The following is a 19,136-nucleotide window of genomic DNA, read 5'->3' on the forward strand; positions in this document are numbered from 1 at the left end:
CACTGGATACCTTCCTTGGGCCAAGTGCGTGGACCTTACAGTCTCATCCAGAACGAGTCTGCTTATAGACAGGAGGTCGAGAAGCTGGCTGTCTGGTGCAGTCACAACAACCTGGAATTGAACACGCTCAAAACTGTGGAGATGATCGTGGACTTCAGGTGGAACCCCCCTGCTCTCCCCCCACTCACCATCATGGACAGCACTGTGGCTGCAGCGGCGTCATTCAGATTCCTGGGCACCACAATCTCTCAGGACCTTAAGTGGAATATTCACATTTGAGCCCTGCGTGGGACTGTTTTCTTAAACCCGCACCCGACCACTCCAGCTGAATTTCTGACCAGGACCACCCGCTCCCGCAACCTGCATGTTCCATTCCCACCCGCGCCCGCAATGTTTGTGTCCACTCTCGCAAACTTTCACTCAGAGCTTGTGAAAAATGTACACAAATACTCAGACTAAATATTTGTTCAAGTTAACATCCAGAGTAACAGGCTTTAAACATGATTGCATTTAAATAAGATGAAGTAAATGATAAACCTTAGCACCACATGTGACAAAAACATTGGGTATTCTTTTTATTACCGTTATAAAACATTAACCGTTAAAACAAAGCCACAAATAGCAGCACTTCAGTTTTAAACGTACAAATGCACAAATCTGTACATAAATCTACTGTTCCAGATTCATACACATTATTTTTTGTATACACATTATTTTTTGTTAAGTCTTACTATTTAAATGTTTTTTCTGTTCTCATGTCAGATGAGTATGTATATATGTTTGTATGCATGTGTGTATGTACCAGGAGCACCTGGTAAAAAAACAAAAACACAACAAATTCCTAGTGTGTTTGTACACACCTGGCGAATAAAGCTAATTCTGATTCTGATTCTGATTCTGATTCTGATTATGCTTTGGGGAAAGCGTGCGTATGCATTGTGATACTCTCTAAAATGGCAGAAGACGTAACTCGGGGAGAAGAATTGTTGAAAAAATTATTTTTGTTTTCTTGCTCAAGTATTCTCATAGCTTCGCAAATCTGAAGTTGAGCCACTGATGTCACATGGACTGTTTTACCGATGTCCTTACTACGTTTCTGGACCTGGGAACATTATAGTGGCATTGCTGTCTACAGAGGGTAAGAGAGAGCCCTCAGATTTTATCAAAAATATCTTAATTTGTGTTCTGAAGATGAACGACGGTCTTACAGGTTTGGAACGAAACGAGGGTGAGTAATTAATGACAGAATTTTCATTTTAGGGTGAACCATGTGGTTGCCGCAAGCCCGCCGGACACTCCTTCGTCGAATCCGACAACCGCGCCGCTCTCAAGCCCACCGGCCGTCGCTTACTCAGCACGCCGGCCTCAATGCCGTCAAATGCAGACATGGTTTTATGTTTACGCAGCGCCGCGATGCAACGCAACGCGTAAAAAGACAGTATAAGTCATTATAATCCATAATTATGTGCCCACTGGATGCAACAAATGCCTCGTTTATAATGGGTTTTAATGTTTTTGTCTCGTAGCTTTGGCCTGACAGGGCATCACAGTATGGTAGGGGCGTAACATTTCCGTCACACGCTTAAGGTATTCGGCCAATCATAACGCAGTGGATAGCTGGCCAATCACAGCACACCTCGCTTTTCAGAATTCGGCCAATCACAACGCACTGGATAGCTGGCCAGTCAGATCACACCTCGCTTTTCAGACCGATGACCTTTGTAAAAATCGACACGTTTCAGAAAGGCGGGGCATACAGGAGAAACAATAATGTACAGTATGTGGAAAATAATGTGGGTTTTTTTAACTTAAACCGCATAAACACATTTCATTACACCAAATACACAAAATAATGTTCTTTTTAGCAACATCATATGACCCCTTTAAGAGGACTCATAAGACCAAACCACAAACTATCCTAAAATGGCTGTTGCCAGCAATCTGCCTCGGAATATAAACATTTTTGATGATAATGAGCTTTTAAAAAGGTATATCACCTTTTATATCACCTATACAATGACTGTTGTAGAACTTGTCGAGGAGAATTTTCCTTTGATTATATACTTGTTTTCATTAACCAGTTGGGTAAGAAGTAACAGCTCTTCTTGCGTCCAGTTTGGTTTTCTTTTACGTTTGCATGTCTTACTATCAGCCATGATTATTCCACTCTGTTAATTAAAAGGCTGTTTATATGCATATTCACTAATTGTTTACAAGAAGCATACATGTAAGAGGCTGAGAATTATCTGAACATATTCTTGCTTTATTAGTGACACTTAGCCTGCATTTTAAAATATTTATTTGAATGTGGCAATTACATTTTTATTTTTAAACCTTTATTTGAATATGGCAACATAATATAGTGTATTATAGCGCTCTACAATATTTCCATGAATAAATCTCTGACAGAGACTATCAGCCAATCACTGTGTGCATAGTTAGAAAGCATGCTGACATCATCTATAGCAACTAGGTCAACCCTGCCCTTACTCTTAGCTTAAGACTTCTCTCTATTCCTTAGTAAAAGTTTGTCTCAGCAGCTTTGTGAATAGGTTTTAAGAGAAAACTCTTTGCTAAAAACTTTTACTGCTATTTGGGAGAACTCTTAGTGGTAAGATAAAATGTTTAGTGAATACATTTTAATACATGTTGGTGATTTACAATTCATTAGTGGATTCTAAAAACAGCAAAAGGCACACACATGATATTACATGATAATATTACATATATATTATATATAGATATTTTGCATAATTGCATAATAATAAGGACTGGGAAAAGACTGATGATTTACTGTACTTTACAGTTAATCAGCAGTGGTGAATGAACAGGTGTATTATTAACTTCAGTAGTAAAAACCTGTATATTGACATGGCAAATCATTACATTAATTACTCTTTGAAAATTATTAATAAAATAATTATGTGAAAAAGATTAGTTCTTCTGGCAAATGGATTATCCACTGTAATGTCCCCCATCTTTTGCACACCAGTAAATTTCCAGTCTTTACAGTCGAGGTATCTTTTAATCTGCCGAGGAAGTATAAAACAAGGCACACTATTAATACAATGATCACATGAAGAATTAAATAGATTTGATGCAATACGGTCTTTCTCTGTTTGTGCTTTGCTTTGGGGTTTCATAGACTAATGACTGCTGCTGTGACTTTACTGACCTGACAAATGCAGATGATAGATCTGGTATGGTCAGGAGTGGTATGGACGTGATGGTACATGCAGAGGAGGAGACGTGGAAAAGGGAATGCTGTGACGTGGTGGAGATGCGCTGACAGGAGATTCATTCAGGATTACTGGGGGAATCTTGTAGAATATGGCGCTCAACGTTTCTGTTTTTACTGGAAGAGAAAACGAGTGAAATAAATGTCATGCTCATTGCTCTCATTCAATAAATTAATTCCAACCCTCCTCAGCTTTTTCCTCACCTTTTTTGTGCTTTTTAGGTGGTCGGTGGTGTCTCTTTTTGCTAAGACGAATTCGAGTCTTGAGGGCAGAGTTGTTCAGCAATTCAAATGACTAAGAGAGAGAATTTTTTTTGTCATTTATTCCACTTATTAAGATTAAATAAAACAAACTAAAAATAATTGTCTCTCATATATTAACATAAAATTCCAGTACAGAAAATGTACAAAAGTGTTCCCCACCTTGACTGCTGAAAAGTCCAGTGGAGCATCTGATGCCTTTCTTTTCATTAATGGAAAGTCATTTTTGGGAATAATATACATGTCCACACAGACATAGACGTCATCTGATTTGTTTGACTCACAAGCTCTTTGTTGTATTGCATTGTTTGTTAGCAGTGCCTTGGGTAAAGCAAATATGTTTGCATCCCATTCCACTTGTTTTACATCCAAGTCACTGTTCACTTTTGCTACATTGTCCTCTTGAGGATCATTAGCACTGTCTTGATTGTCCTTTATGTCCTCTGACTGGTCCTCCTCTGGTATCTTTATGTCCTCTGACTGGTCCTCCTCTGGTATCTTTATGTCCTCTGACTGGTCCTGCTCTGGTGTCTTTATGTCCTCTGACTGGTGCTCCTCTGGTTTCTTTATGTCCTCAGACTGGTCCTCCTTTGGTGTCTTTATGTCCTCTGACTGGTGCTCCTCTGGTGTCTTTATGTCCTCAGACTGGTCCTCCTTTGGTGTCTTTATGTCCTCTGACTGGTGCTCCTCTGGTGTCTTTATGTCCTCAGACTGGTCCTCCTCTGGTGTCTTTATGTCCTCTGATTGGTCCTCCTGTGGTTTCTTTATGTCCTCTGACTGGTGCTCCTCTGGTTTCTTTATGTCCTCAGACTGGTTCTGGTCTGATGTTGGAAGAGGAACTTCGAGCTGAATGTCCTTTTCTGGTTGGAGAACATCATTTGTCATTGACTGATCACTAGTGTCTTTCTCAGCTGGACTTTCTTTGATGGGCAAGTAACTGAGCCATTCGCTGCCTGTGAATATTTCTTCCATTAAGTTGATCGGTTTAAGATTGAGTTTGAAGTCTTTTAGGGTAAATCTTCTGCTCAGAAAGACAAGAAATATTAGATTAATTTAATAAGTCAACTGAATTTGAAACACAGGTTTGATGGTTTTATTTTAATGGTTTTAACTAGGGCAAACTGTAGATATTTTCATCCCTAATTGTAGTATTTGTAAATGCAAACCTTTGTTGTTCCCTCAAAGTGATTTTAATTATCAATTCACTTAGTGTGCAACCCGAGTTATTACCAGAGGCTACATATTTCCCCCGTTAATCCTTTAACAGATCATTGCCGTTCACTTTAACAGGTTGTCCTTGTTTAGGAGTCTCATTTTATGTGGACTAACATGCAGCATTAAAGAGCAACAATTAAAGAGAAACAGATCTCGGTAACACTTTATTTTAAGGTGTCCTTGTTTCACGTTACATACTATTATAATAACAATAAATTATGCATAATTATATGCAAGTAACCCTAAGTCAAACCCTAATTCTAACCCTAACCATATAGTAAGTACATGTAGTTAATTAATATTACTCAGTACTTAAATGTATAATTACACTGTAACAAGTACACCTTAAAATAAAGTGTAACCCAGATCTCTGTTACAACGTGCATGTTTGTGTTTGATTTGTCCCGTCACTTCAGATAAAAGGAATGTCACAGAACCAGAAATAAGTGCTCTGATTTATGAATAGGTTGACTGGGCAATGCTACAATCAAGGAAGTGTTGTAAATCTGGTAAAACAAAGTTTCAAATGGAAAAAAGGATAAAAGATATTATGCATATGCCAAAAATAAGTGTCTATATAGTATATAATTTGGCTGTTTATCATCTGAAATGCATAATTGTCCAATTAAAAGTATTTCTCTCCATAAAAATGTTCTGAAAATGTTGTTGTTTGCAGTGTTGTTGTCATTAACTAAACCTAAAACTATTCTAAATCATTTTAGTTCATTTAAATTAATATGAAATAAAACAAAAAAGCAAAAAATCTATTGAAATAAAAAAGCAATAAAATTGCTAAAACTAAAACTGAAATAAACTAAAGCTATTTACAAATATTTTGGTTGCACTTTATTTTACAGTAGTTGTGCTTACATGTACTTACCTAAGAAAGTACTGTATATAAGGTTAAGGTTAGGTCTAGGTTCTGGGTTAGTACCTAGTTATTGAAATCACTATTGTAAGTACATAGTATGTACATGTGGAACAGGACTGTAAAATTCCATAAATATTTTTAAGAAAAATGACAAGAGCACAAAATGACAAAATGAAAACGTAAACTAAAATTAAAATAAAAAGTGAATTCAAATTATTAACAAATACCATAACAGTATATAAATAATACTAAAACAACACTGATGGTTGTGTTTAGCATGTCCCACCTGTCTAAGAAAACATATTTCCCCATTTTTGGTGGAAGTGGTGGTGGAATCTCTTGAGCCTCGGCTTCCACCTCCATGGAATTCAGCTGCAAGGTGATTCATTGTGATTTAGGTTTGAAAAGCAACCCAATGAAAAGTGCAATAGTTAAATATGAACTAAAAAAGTTAATTATAAGTCACAACATTGATTTACGTTCATTCTTAGTGTAAGAGATTAGAAGTAAGTTCTACATTAGAAGTATGAGGAAGTATACATACGTTTTGTCCTTCTTCTTCTTCTTCCAGGCTGTCTTGTGTGCTCTTGCTGCCAGTGTGCACACAATCATGTTTATCTTTAAGCTTTTCCATCAGTTTTTGAGTAAGATTCCTCATTTTGTTTTTCACACCTTTCTTTTGCGTTTTGGTGAGCGAGTTGTCATGTTCCACATTTCCGATGCTCATGCCTGAATGCTCCTGTCCCAAAATCTTAGCAGCTTTGCTGAAGCTTTTGGCTGGCATTGCATTTGCAAAATCTTCATACTTTTCATATTCCCGTAGGTTTGAAATACTTGGAGCTGAGAGGGGTCTCTCTTCCTTAGGCTTGCGGGTTACTGGATCTGAAGCGGACCTTGTTGTCTTGCCTGTAACATTCACAGCTGTTTGATGGGATAGAATCCTGCTCGTATCCATACTGACTGGTTTTGAAGGACCACCACAAGCTTCATCTAGTGGTTCATGCTTCAACCCCACCTGTGCAGAGTCCACTTTATCTGAGGACACAGAGAGGTAAGATGTGTGTGCAGATGTTTCTTGAGATTGATTGTTAGGCAATAATGCAGCTCCAGCCACATGCTCTTCCATCTCTTTGCTCTTTTTGTCCTCCAAAGACTCACTTTCTCTTGGCTGACGACTTAATTTTGCCACCTGGGTTTCTATGGACAAAGAGACAGGGAGTAAACTCTTCCTCTCCCATTTAGGAAACGCATCTGGAAGCTCTTTGACCTCTTCAACAGCTTCATTTCCATCTTCTGTTTCAGAACTCCTAGTTGGTTGCTCCTCATCATCATCAGATCTGACTGTGCTATCTTTCCTGTCGTCTTCATTTTTTATTCCTTCTTCATGTTTTAGAGAATGGTAAAACACACTTTTACAGTTTGTATCTGGGTGTAATTTAACATTGTCTGTTTTGGGATGTTTGTGTTTTAGATTAAGTTTTGCCAGCATAGACTGCAGTCGTGGAATATCATTCCGCAGACCATTCCTCACATCGCTCTGCATGAAAAGAGACATATTATGTTCTTAGAATATTAGTTTATGGCATTATTCACCGTTTTAAGCACTTTCACTGAACAGTTCTTATAAACATACCTTTTTTATTAACATTTTAATAATCTAAGGAAATTTTTTTCACTATAACGAACTTTTTGTGCAACGGAAAGATTCCATGAGTGTTAAAGGTTCCATTGATGCCAAACAAACCTTTATTTTTAAGAGTGTTTTAGTACTAGTAGTACTACTTTGTATTTTGTTTACAATACTTGTGACATCCCATTTACTCTTATATATTATATATCATACAAATCTTATCATATTTGATCTTTTTGTGCTCTTTAAAAACTTACATGCGTTTTTGCAAAGGAATCTTATCTATTATATCTAGCATCTATTTTTCATACCTTTGCTGTTTGTTCCTCCATAGTCTCTCATTTCATTCATCCTTTACAGGTCCTTTACATTCACCCTTCAAGTCATATCCAGCATTGCTTCATCAGTCTGAAGTGTATTAAACCTTATGGTCTCTTTTCTTCAAACCAATCAATAGCACACACAAAGCAGTTTTGCAACCTGTGTGAAGCACCTTGTGCCTTCGTCTCTCAGTCACTGCCTTCTTCCTTTTATAGTGTAGCATTTCTGTACTGCCCAAACCTGTTTTCTAAATTTGATCTCACGTTCCACCTTCTTTCAGCCTATGAAATTAATATAAGTTCTTGAATGTATACTGCAATAAATACTAAATCTACATTAAATAGCTTTGCATTAAATATGCAGCTGATCGTAATACATAGAGGCAGGGAAACTGTCAAATATTAACTCAATAATGCCTGCCCACTGTTTAAACACAATGTGAATGTGTCTTTTTCATAGATTCAAGCATTCAACTCAGTAGATTCCAGTTTTTACTGTAGAGTCTGCATGTTGACAGAAAACCAGGAAACATCTCTTCAAGAAAAAAATCCTAGAGAATTCAAGACAAGAAATGCCAAAGAAACCTTTTGTCATTGCAGGAGGACTGGCCAGCTAGAAGTAAGCGTATTGGTCAGATAAACTTGACAAACAGGAATGTCTGAAGAACTCCTTCTGGGACTTTCCACTTAATCATTGGACTACATTCCTGATCGTAAATTAACACTAATGACCTATGTACTGTATGTGTTCATATACAGTATAAACACCTACAGTCTATGATAAACACATATCTCAGCACGCTTTCACAGATAGATATGTGCTCATATACACATCCACTCCACTGCTTACTGTATACTGTGCTGTAATACTGCAGTGGTTCTCAGCCTTTTTGATTAAAAGGCCCTGTGACTTTCCCAAGTGTTCATGATTTACGGGATGATAATTTTTATTAATATTTTGTACTTTTCTCAACCCCATTAAAATATTTTGGAGTAAAAAAATTTTTTAATGTAATTTGATTTCATTGATTTACATGGCTTGTTGCATATTTTGGCAAATGTGACCCTGGACCACAAAACCAGTCATAAGTAGCACAGGTATATTTGTAGCAATAGCCAAAAATACATTGTATGGGTCAAAATTATTGACTTTTTATATCAAAAATCATTAGGATATTAAGTAAAGCTCACGTTCCATGAAGATATTTTGTAAATTTCCTACCGTAAATATATCAAAAATGTATTATCATTAGTAATATGCATTGCTAAGAACATTGTCCTATCCTAACAAACCATACATCAATGGAAAGCTTATGTATTCAGTTTTTTAAAAATTGACCCTTATGACTGGTTTTGTGGTCCATGGTTACAAATGTTGATTCCAAATGTATATTCCAGTTTCAACCCTGCTCTAACACACATGCCATGTAGTTTTCCAGTAAGCCTGAAAGACTTGATTGTAGTAGGATTTTTTGTAGTTTTACAGTAAGCCTAAAGGATTGGGTGCTTTAGGTGCTTTACAGGAACTGAGTTTTGCAACCCTGGGCTATTCCATATACAGGAAATATGCTCACTGTACACAGATAGCCTTCATACATACCGCATTACACAAAACTAGTATGAGCAGAATGGTTGTACAGAATTCCCAGCTCACTGTCGCAACCAATGAAAGGCTACAGTGGTCGTCACGTGATCTAGAATGCGGAAGCCAACCAGTGTTTTGTACTTTGTTTTGCTACTGTCCTTTTGAACTGGACTGTCTCTTTTTTTATTAGAAAATGGCAATGTCAGCGCTCGTCCACGTTCTCATACCCTTCCTGCTTTGCATTGCGCTTGCAAACACTCACATTTTCGACAACGTTTTGGTGGATGTCACTTATGATCACTATGCGGAAAAGAAAGTCGACAACCTTCCTGCTTTCTTGGCCATGCCGTTTAACTGTCTGATAAACTTGGGATACATATTATTAGGTATCTACTGGATCTTGCAACCGATGTCAGACAATAGAGACACCTGTGCAGCCGTCTACACCAAAGACGTATTTGCGCTAATGGCAGTGGCCTATGGACCGGTGCAGTGGGTCCGTTTGGCCACCTTGCGGCGCGCGCCCTCTGTTTTGGACCAGTGGTTCACTTTACCTATTTTCGCGTGGGTGCTGGTGTGGTATCATGTCGTTGACAAAGGCTGGTCGTCCCGTTACGCCTTGATGGTGGAATCGTGCTCTGTTCTCAGCTATGGACTGGCGCTCTTTCACGACCGAGGGTTTGAAGTAGCCCTGGGTTGTCACATCGCCTTCGCTGTGTTCAAAGGCGTCCGAGCGCAGATGAGCCTCGGAGACACTGCGTCCATGCGCTACCTCTGCTTGGCCCTGCTGTCCTGCGCTGGTTTCGTGGTTCTCAAGCTTCTGGATCATTCTCTTGCAGACTACTGGGTGTTTCAAAATCTTACTGGACATTTCTGGTCCAAAGTTTGCGACATTCTGCAGTTTCATTACAGCTTTTGTTTTCTCACCCGCCTTAGTGAAAATGCACACAAACGCTCTTCATAAATGCGCATACATTTATTCAGCTGAATAATAAGGCAATGGACATAACATGTACGAACCCTAATTTAGTCTTGTCTTCAACAGTAATATTATGTCACTGACATGTACAAATTCTAACGATTAATGTGATCAAAGATTTGTAAAATCAAACTAATTTGATGCTTTTCTTTGTTCAGTTTTGTTCAAAACAGTCAGAAAATTACTTTGTAATTAATTGATTTTTAAGGAAAACTGTCAAATATGTGAAATACTTGGATTTCATCTATTAGATTACAGTATTATCAAATCAATATACTGTGTGTGTGTGTGTGTGTGTGTGTGTGTGTGCTTGTTTATGTGGTTTATGAGGACACATAGGTATGACAGAGGTATTACAACGTGAAGGTGATTTATGAGGACACTTTCGGTGTGCTCATAATTCAAAAGGCTTAAAAATCAGTCAGATTGAGTTTTTTTTTGAAAATCTAAAAATGCACAAAGTTTTCTGTAAAGGGTAGGCCTATGTGTAAGGTTGGTATAGGCCGTTACAGTATAAAAATCATTATGCCTATGAAGAGTCCCCATAAACCATAAAAACCAGTGTGTGTGTGTGTGTGTTTACAAATTCACTTTTTGATGTATTTTAATGTCTGTGTGTGTGTAGTTCATGATGTCATGTCCTAAGCTTCATTCTCAGGTTTGTCAATTTGAAGATGAATACAAAATGAATGTAAATGCACAATATAATTATAGACAGCCTGGCATATATGCCTTAACTTGACGCATTAAAACAAAACTTTGAGCAAAACATCTTTAGAATTTTTTATTTGCTGCATGTCTGCCTTTACTGAAATCTCAGCACACATCTAGCCATGAGACAGAGTGTCATTTCTTCTTATTAAAATCATGATGAGATGCATTTTCAAAATGTGTTGCACAGGGAAAAAAAATCGTATTGCTTGTAAATCTTCATATTTCAAGCCTCGTAATGCCGGTCAGAACTGGATCGGGAAAAGCTGATCTCCTTTTGTTCCAGAACAGTATGAGTACTGCTTTTCGGAAGTCTTTATTTGTGCAGTAGATAAAGGGGTTTAAACCACAGTCCAGATACGCCATTACTGATGACAGTGATCGCAGCCATTCAGGGGATGGGGACAAATCAAGCCTTCCAAGGAGAACCAACTAACAAAACAAGAATAAACAGAATTGTTAACATGGAAAAACACATTCAAATCAAGCCTTTGACTCCTAAAAAATGAACAAAACAGAAAATGATTCCACACTAACAAATTTTTCTCACCTCAGATGCAGTAAATGGAGCATAGCAGATCAGATACAAGATCACCAGCAGTGGCGTGATAGAGGACAGGTCACCCTGGCTAGATAAAATGTGGACATTTAAACTATTACAGAAAAATGGAGAAATTTAGCATTACCGGTATATCACCTGCTCACCAATGGATCCTCTGCAGTGAATGGGTGCCGTCAGAATGAGAGGCCAAACAGATGATAAAAACATCACAATAATTCACAATAATCCACACAACTCCAGTCCATCATTTAATGCCTTGTGGAGCAAAAAGCTTCATGTTTGTTTAGATTATTGTGACGTTTTTGTCAGCTGTTTGGACTCTCATTCTGACGGCACCCATTCACTGCAGAGGACCCATTGGTGAGCAAGTGATAAATTTATCCATATTTTAATGATGAAACAAATTCTTGAATGGACCGAGGTTGAGTACATTTTTTAGCAAATTTTCTTTTTTGAATGAACTATTCCTTTAAAAATCGATATATACATTTTTCAGAATTCTGTGTTCACTACTTCCAACTCTACAAACCTGGAACTGTCTTTCCCATAGCCAGCACAAGTCAGGATGGAGCAGAAGAGTATGAGGAGAAATGGGATGAAGATGGAGATGGAGAAGGCACAGAGGATGTAAACCAGCATGTCAGAGTAACTGCTTTCCCAGAAAACTGCACACAGCATTTCTGCTGGATCATACCTGAAAATGGCATGCAGAGTATAGTGAGAAGTCATGTTGATGCCTAAATTTTGAGCATTTCTAAGCATCTTCACTCACTTTATCCAGTCATAGACTACTGGTACTGCTCCAAATATAGCTCCAGTGCACCATGATGCTACACATGCCACCGCCATGAGAACAGACAGCTTTTTGCCTTTGGAAGGAATTCCCATATATCTCTGAACACAGAGAATTGCTGAGGACAAAGAAGAAAAGAATGGTATTATTGTGATATAACTCTTTTTTTATAGATACATTCTTAAGGCACAAATGAGGAGTTTCATTCTCAGAATAACTTTTTCTAATTCACCTTAATACATATACCGGTATATACATATATATATATATATATATATTTACTTTATTCAGCAAGGCACATTCAATTGATCAAAAGTGACAGTAAAGATAAAGACATTTATAATGTTACAAAAGATTTTGATTTCAAATAAAAGATGTTCTTTTGAACTTTCTAAAAAATATATTTAAAAACATATTTGAAACTCAAGTTCAAAGACTTACTTTAATCATATTAAGAATTTAACCCTTTTTTACATAACCAAATAATAAGAAACAATATTAAATATTGTATTACTTCTAATAATGAAACTAGTAAACAATCTCAAGCAAAGAAAAGATTGGTATTATTGTGACATACCTTTTCTATTGATAGCTGTTTTTGATCATTTATTGATTATTTTTAAGGCACAAATGAGAAGTTAATTTTCAGTTTTTAGAATAACTTTTCTAAATCATCCTAATTTAAAAAAAAAAAAAAAAAAAATCAAGCAAAGAAAAGATTGGTATTATTGTGACATACCTTTTCTATTGATAGCTGTTTTTGATCATTTATTGATTATTTTTAAGGCACAAATGAGAAGTTAATTTTCAGTTTTTAGAATAACTTTTCTTTAAAAAAAAATTTAAAAAAAAAAAAAAAAAAAAATCTTTGAAACTAAAGTTTAAAGACTTTCTTAAATAATATTAAGAATTTTTAAATAACCAAATAATAATAAAACCTTTTTTTTTAAATGTTATATTTACTAGTAATTAAATATAAGCTGAGAACAACGCAGAAAAAAATGGTATTATTTGGACAAAACTTTTTTGTAGATTGTAGAACATTGAAACTCAAATTTAAAGACTTGTTTAATCATATGAAGAATATTAACTAAAAAAAAAACTATTTTAAACCATAACATTTTATAACTAATTATAACATTGCTTTTAAGAAATATTAAAACGTCAAATTGTCTGCATTTCTGAACATTGCTCTTTCAATAAATATTCAAATGGAAGCTACGACAGAGTACATGATTCTTCTTCTTTCCTCGCAGAGTCCAATGCACCCTCCTGCAACCATTCAGGTGTACAATAGGGTGTTTATTTATTGTTCTTTATTGCTAATTACAATGAAAGCAGTATTAGAGATATCCCACAGAGGTCAATTGTTCCTTGTCATAGCCATACCTATGCTTCCAATGGAAGAGGTGATGAAGGTGAACTTTAGCAGGCTCACCACCTCACACCACGGTGAAATCTGCCCTTCACTCAGCACGGCTAAGAGGGAGCCACAGATCATGAGGATGGAGCAGAGGAAATCTGAGAGCGTGAGACTGAAAAGTGGCAGCCAGTAAAGGCACTGAAAATGGTCTTTACACTGTGGGAGAGCAAAAAAAACAAAGGCATGAGGCATTATATTTTAAAACTGATTGCATCCCTAAAAAAATCTTTTTTCATTTGTTTTCTTTTTTAAATAAAATTATATATTATTTTATAAAATTATATATCATTCTTACCACAACTTTGACTATCAAAACCAATCCATTTCCCAAAACACCCAGTACCATCTCAGTGGTGAGAATGGGAATGAGCACAGACTTCTCAGTTCTGGACCAAAAATTCTCCTCTGATTCTGTTATATTATCTGAAGTGTTCACTGAAATGAATCAGAATATTATTCCAATGAATTAATTCTCAAATTTCATAGCTTCTAGAAATCAGGAATCAATTTAGCATTGAAATTCAAAAAAGTATCCATCAACCTTCACTCTGTGACTCGAGCAGGTCAGTCTATGAAACAGCACTTCGACAGCACAGATTTATCTTCATTACAGAGAATTTTGTGTAAAGGTGATCGACTTACTTTGTCACTGAAGCAGAGACCTACAGATAATCCCAACAATTAGAAAAAAGAAAGCTTCACACTCGGTTGTTTTGTGGATATGTGATACAGAGAGCACTGAACACAGTGATTACGTGGAGACATACGTCACAGCTTTCTGTAATTAAACTGGTCCTGCTTCATTAAGCTTTAACCATCAAACACTTATTCAGCTTTCTTCACAGTGACAGGACAGCACCAATGGCTTCGTAGCATATTAGTATAAGAAAAAGAATCCCTCTGAAATGTCATTTTAGCAATTTAAACAGCTGCATATCTTATTTTATCAACTCATATCTCACTCAAGTCCGAAACTATTTTCAAAACTATGGCATGTCAGAAGGTTAGAAAATTATTACTTTGATCAAGTAAATACACAGTGTTTATTGAGCTTTATCCAGCTGTTAAACAACTGTTAAACCTACAGTGTTTAACAATTGTGAAAATTATAGGCTATTAGAAACAAAATAAAACTTATGTTTAAGTAAGGGATCTTTTGAGAATAAAATCAATAAAATGGTACATCATTCATTGTAAGCCTTTGGTCTTTTTATTTATTTATTTATTTAATAACAATGTTTGGTGAATTATAATTGGGAACGTACCTACCTCCACTACTCTCTCTCTCTCTCGGCTAATTTAATAATTTCTTTTTCTTTCTTTGTAAATTGCTCTTACGTTAAGCCAAAGTTAAAGCCAAATCTCTATGGAATTTTGCATTGATTATTATTATTATTATTGCAATTATTTTATATTCTGAACCACAGTGTTCACTATTTTATATCATAAAGAAACACGCGTTTATAATAAAGGTGGTTTTATTAACTGTTTAATTTTTGTATGTTTATTTTATTTATGTATTTTATATTTATTTATTTATTTATTTTTTTCAATCTTTTTGCGGATGTGTTCTGTCTTATATTTTGTAAAAAAACAACAACAACAAAAAACACTCACTTCCGGCGTTCTGCATGTGCATTTCCTCAATCGTCCGCTGTTCTGGTTGAGAAGGCCAAATAGCGAGTGTCCGGTGAGTGCGAACAAGTTTTAAACTCTCTGCATTCGCTATCTATCTTTTGAGTGAACATGCACCGCATTTTGTGGAACCGATATAATTAATACAATATTAGAAACGCAAATATTGGTATAAAGGATATACGAATAATAGCAGTATAGTCATTGAAAGTCCTTGAGAAAATCAGCCTGTGGCTAAGCTAACGTTACTTCAAACACCTCACGGACAGCATTTAACTTTGAATAAAAACACAAAGTTATAGATATTTAGGCAAAGATTAAATATGTAAATGCACATTGGAGAAAGTGAGTAGTAAATATGTGGAAAGCTAAGTAGTCGGCTAAAACGGACATGCTTGATCTCCTGTCCTAAGCCACTTGCTGCAGTCCTACAGTATCTGGGTTGCCCAGTCAAACAGTTGCTTTATTATTTTGGACGTGTTACATGTTGTCTATAGATTAAATGGCGATAATTTATATGTGGCGCTTAAATTAACGACATTTATGTGTCTGCTGTCTCGCGATGTCAGCTGAACCAATATTTGGGGTTTTGTTTATGTTCTGTAAGGGGAAGTTACAATCGTGGCACACTGTTTTGTGTAACTGCCAATGTTTCGCCCAATTAAAGTGCAATACAATATTGAATGTCTTGAATGAGCCTGTTTTAGATGTTTAAGTTGTTAGTATATGTCCACAAGTATGTTTAGTGTTGTAATCTGAGAAAATAAATATAACAAACCCTAGTTTCCATCCCTTATCTTTGTCCCTTTCACTCACAGTGCACTTCACTGAGATGTCTGCGGCGTTACGTGTGGTCTACACCGTATCCAGGCCAGGTGAGTCTAAGAATGATTAGAACAGAAGCAATATATGAGTTTAAAAAAGCAACAAATACAGTGAGATTTATGTATGTCTCTATATGAAATCAAAATAAAGTCTTGTTTCTCAGATGAGTGATTATATCATGTGCTTACTTCTTAGGGTCATTTCTGGCCAGTCAAAATCTTGCACGTCCTCTCAGCCTATCTGCACACAGAGCAGGGATTAGTAAGTATCGCTTGGTACAAAATATGGTCTTGGTATTAAACCTTTTCCTATATCATCACTTTTTTTTCTATATGCAGAGTATGTCAATAATCAGGAGGAAGCCACAGATATGAAGTCCATCACGGACCGTGCGGCTCAGACACTTCTGTGGACAGAGCTGTTCAGAGGTCAGTAACAACATGAGACTTCTAAAGCACTTCCTTAAAGCCATCACACAAATAACTCTAAAAGTAGGTACCAGCTGATGTTTGTCTTGATGCAGGTTTGGGAATGACCATGAGCTACCTTTTCCGTGAACCTGCCACAATCAACTACCCCTTTGAGAAGGGCCCTCTGTCGCCCCGTTTCCGTGGGGAGCATGCGCTACGCAGGTACCCCTCTGGAGAGGAGCGGTGCATTGCATGTAAACTTTGTGAAGCCATTTGTCCAGCCCAGGTATACTCTCTTTCTGATTGGCCTTGTTCATTCTAATATAACTTGACAGTGTAAAGACCCGTTCACACCAAGGACGATAACAATAAAGATAATGATAAAGATATAGTTCTAAAAATCATTCTCAATATTAAAGAATAGCCCACACCACAGTTATAACAATAAAGGCACAGAGAAACGATATCGTTGGAATCACTTTCAGAACGATTTTTTTTTTCTAGCTGATGAACAATACAAACATTGACACCCAATCAGAATCAATCTTGCTATAACGAGCTCGAGAATTTAAAGCGGCAGACGAGCGTGCGCTTATAATAAACAGACAATATCGAAAATATCGTCCGCTGGTGTGGATGCTAATATCTTTATCTTTAAAGTAGTTTATATAGTTATCATTCTTGGTGTGAACGGGGCTTAATGACAAGCAGTAATTGCATGCAGGTTTAATTATTTGCACATGTGAATTAGAAGAGTAATAGTAAAATTTAAATGTGCAAAGTGACCCCCATATTTTTCTCTGTCTCAGGCGATCACAATTGAGGCAGAACCTCGTGCCGACGGCAGCAGGAGAACAACGCGTTATGACATAGACATGACCAAATGCATCTATTGTGGCTTTTGCCAGGAGGCCTGCCCTGTGGATGCAATTGTAGAGGTGAGCATCTCGCAGCACACGTTTCAACTACTCATCATGTCTTTTAACAGGTTGTTTAATGCGTTCATACTGGCTTCTAGTGGAACTGTGGAAATTTTGAGGAAAAAGCTAATACAGCACAGTACAATATAAAGAATATAGTGAGAGAAAACAAATACAATATACACTACAATGTGGGGTCAGTAAGATTTTTTAAATGTTTTTGAAAGAAGTTTTTTATGTTCGCCAAGGCTGCATTTATTTGATCGAAATTCAATATAACAGTAATTTTGTGAAATATTATCACAATTAAAAAAATAACCGTTTTATATTTTAAAATATAATGTGAATTTTTTGCAGTCATTACAGAAATCATTCTAATATACTGATTTGGTGATTTTGATGGTTATTATTATCAACTTTATTATTTATAAAAAAATTGTTGCATAATGCTGTTTAATTGTGAAAAAAGTAGCACTTTTTTTCGAGATTCATTGATGAACAGAAAGTTTAAAAGAACAGCATTTTTGAAATGGAAATCTTTTGTAACATTATAAATGTCTTTACTGTCATTTTTTATTAAATCTATGCTTCATTGCTGAATAATAGCATTCATTTCTTTAATGAAATCTTGCTGACCCCTAATTTTTAAATGCTAATGTATATATATGAATTTTGACCCATGCAATGTATTGTTGGCTATTGCTACAAATATTACCCCAGTGACTTAAGACTGGTTTTGTGGTCCAGGGTCACATATTATATAATGTGCATTAAATTGTTTGGAGAATAATTGCGATATTGCGCAGCATGAGAAGTCAAATGTACAAAATAAGCAGGTGTTTAAAAGGGTCGAATTAAAATCTCCATAAGGATGAATACATTCTATATGACCAGATTTACTGGAGTTAATGTCCACCTTTTCCTGTCTGTCTTTTTCTTAGGGTCCCAACTTTGAGTTCTCCACAGAGACTCATGAGGAACTGCTTTATAACAAGGAGAAACTCCTCAACAATGGAGACAAGTGGGAGGCTGAGATCGCTGCCAACATCCAAGCTGACTATCTCTACAGATAAATAAATGTCATGGACTGTCTCATTTCAACACAGTGACTATATACTCTTCACCATGCTTTTTTTTTTTGCTTTTAGACAGTTACTGTTGTGCTGAGTACACATTTTCAAAGCCCAGGGACTGACTTTTTTGTGAAGATGCACATCATTTTTGATTTATTTCTGTGGGAGCATAATATAGATGCTCAGGTCTAAAATTAACTCTTACCAGTAATCACAGTTTCAATTGCACATGGAAGATTTGCTTTTAGACAGTTACTGTTGTGCTGAGTACACATTTTCAAAGCCCAGGGACTGACTTTTTTGTGAAGATGCACATCATTTTTGATTTATTTCTGTGGGAGCATAATATAGATGCTCAGGTCTAAAATTAAGTTCACACATTCATGTCCGTAAACTACAGCAGCCTTAAAGTGGTGCCTCAGATTGAAACATTTCTGTGTACATCTAAAGCTGTCGTTTTGACTTTTCATTCAACACAGCATGAGCATCACACAGTAAATGTTGAGGTATGTTGTGTAATAAACAGTGTCTAATGGCAGTATAACCACCATAAGGATGACGCACTACTTTGTGGCTAATGTTACATTGTCATTTTGAGGCAGTCGATCCATCCTTCCCATTTTTCTTCCTTTCATATTTTGACCATCCGTTGGATTTAAATGAAGAGTTGTAAGAAACAAAAGCA

At 36.3% G+C, this 19,136-nt stretch overlaps 4 protein-coding genes and 1 long non-coding RNA gene across 6 annotated transcripts; 2 read left to right on the forward strand and 3 right to left on the reverse strand.

The window, feature by feature from the left end:
* Positions 1 to 2,950: 2,950 nt before the first annotated feature.
* LOC107749975 (uncharacterized) lies at positions 2,951 to 3,769 on the reverse strand. Its single transcript, XR_001641102.1, has 4 exons — positions 3,662 to 3,769; positions 3,443 to 3,533; positions 3,176 to 3,355; positions 2,951 to 3,029 (listed from the first exon to the last, which is right to left on the reverse strand). It is a non-coding gene; the product is annotated as an uncharacterized LOC107749975 (long non-coding RNA).
* A 10-nt stretch (positions 3,770 to 3,779) lies between these two features.
* Positions 3,780 to 6,856, reverse strand: LOC107749965 (muscle M-line assembly protein unc-89-like). Its single transcript, XM_016565206.1, has 4 exons — positions 6,130 to 6,856; positions 5,872 to 5,957; positions 3,884 to 4,520; positions 3,780 to 3,788 (listed from the first exon to the last, which is right to left on the reverse strand). Exons 1-4 carry the CDS (start codon positions 6,709 to 6,711, stop codon positions 3,780 to 3,782), a joined length of 1,314 nt encoding a protein of 437 aa, XP_016420692.1. The 5' UTR covers positions 6,712 to 6,856.
* Positions 6,857 to 9,243: 2,387 nt separating this feature from the next.
* Positions 9,244 to 10,858, forward strand: LOC107749980 (transmembrane protein 187-like). The gene has a single exon (XM_016565227.1). It carries the CDS (start codon positions 9,314 to 9,316, stop codon positions 10,082 to 10,084), a length of 771 nt encoding a protein of 256 aa, XP_016420713.1. The 5' UTR covers positions 9,244 to 9,313; the 3' UTR covers positions 10,085 to 10,858.
* Positions 10,859 to 10,896: 38 nt separating this feature from the next.
* Positions 10,897 to 14,310, reverse strand: LOC107749759 (beta-1 adrenergic receptor-like). 2 transcript variants are annotated; one of them, XM_016564933.1, is made up of 7 exons: positions 14,231 to 14,310; positions 13,884 to 14,023; positions 13,555 to 13,744; positions 12,145 to 12,283; positions 11,902 to 12,066; positions 11,361 to 11,439; positions 10,897 to 11,242 (listed from the first exon to the last, which is right to left on the reverse strand). In XM_016564933.1, coding segments are annotated over exons 1-7 (927 nt in total). In that variant the 5' UTR covers positions 14,232 to 14,310; the 3' UTR covers positions 10,897 to 11,029. The 2 variants fall into 2 exon arrangements, with proteins under 2 accessions (XP_016420419.1, XP_016420411.1); XM_016564925.1 differs by having other exon boundaries at positions 11,361 to 11,463.
* Positions 14,311 to 15,198: 888 nt separating this feature from the next.
* Positions 15,199 to 18,829, forward strand: LOC107749769 (NADH dehydrogenase [ubiquinone] iron-sulfur protein 8, mitochondrial-like). The gene is made up of 8 exons (XM_016564946.1): positions 15,199 to 15,278; positions 16,042 to 16,098; positions 16,244 to 16,309; positions 16,387 to 16,476; positions 16,572 to 16,744; positions 17,268 to 17,396; positions 18,320 to 18,508; positions 18,650 to 18,829. Exons 2-7 carry the CDS (start codon positions 16,056 to 16,058, stop codon positions 18,449 to 18,451), a joined length of 633 nt encoding a protein of 210 aa, XP_016420432.1. The 5' UTR covers positions 15,199 to 15,278; positions 16,042 to 16,055; the 3' UTR covers positions 18,452 to 18,508; positions 18,650 to 18,829.
* The last annotated feature ends 307 nt before the right edge of the window (positions 18,830 to 19,136 follow it).

The sequence above is a fragment of the Sinocyclocheilus rhinocerous genome, unplaced genomic scaffold, assembly GCF_001515625.1.
Source record: "Sinocyclocheilus rhinocerous isolate Xijiao unplaced genomic scaffold, SAMN03320098_v1.1 scaffold1483, whole genome shotgun sequence".
Classification (NCBI taxonomy): domain Eukaryota; kingdom Metazoa; phylum Chordata; class Actinopteri; order Cypriniformes; family Cyprinidae; genus Sinocyclocheilus; species Sinocyclocheilus rhinocerous.

Bases quoted from the DNA above. Each gene is read 5' to 3' on its own strand.
- LOC107749965 (XM_016565206.1), bottom strand. From the start codon at position 6,711: ATGGAAGAGCATGTGGCTGGAGCTGCATTATTGCCTAACAATCAATCT. The intron at 5,958-6,129 runs GTATGTATACTT...ATCACCTTGCAG, and splicing joins AAGAAGAAGAAGGACAAAAC to CTGAATTCCATGGAGGTGGA. The intron at 4,521-5,871 runs GTGGGACATGCT...CTTTCTGAGCAG, and splicing joins AAATATGTTTTCTTAGACAG to AAGATTTACCCTAAAAGACT.
- LOC107749980 (XM_016565227.1), top strand. From the start codon at position 9,314: ATGGCAATGTCAGCGCTCGTCCACGTTCTCATACCCTTCCTGCTTTGC.
- LOC107749759 (XM_016564925.1), bottom strand. The intron at 12,284-13,554 runs GTATGGCTATGA...CTTTGTCCTCAG, and splicing joins CTCTTCCATTGGAAGCATAG to CAATTCTCTGTGTTCAGAGA. The intron at 12,067-12,144 runs GTGAGTGAAGAT...TGCCATTTTCAG, and splicing joins GTAGTCTATGACTGGATAAA to GTATGATCCAGCAGAAATGC.
- LOC107749769 (XM_016564946.1), top strand. From the start codon at position 16,056: ATGTCTGCGGCGTTACGTGTGGTCTACACCGTATCCAGGCCAG. The intron at 16,310-16,386 runs GTAAGTATCGCT...TTCTATATGCAG, and splicing joins TGCACACAGAGCAGGGATTA to AGTATGTCAATAATCAGGAG. The intron at 16,477-16,571 runs GTCAGTAACAAC...GTCTTGATGCAG, and splicing joins GTGGACAGAGCTGTTCAGAG to GTTTGGGAATGACCATGAGC.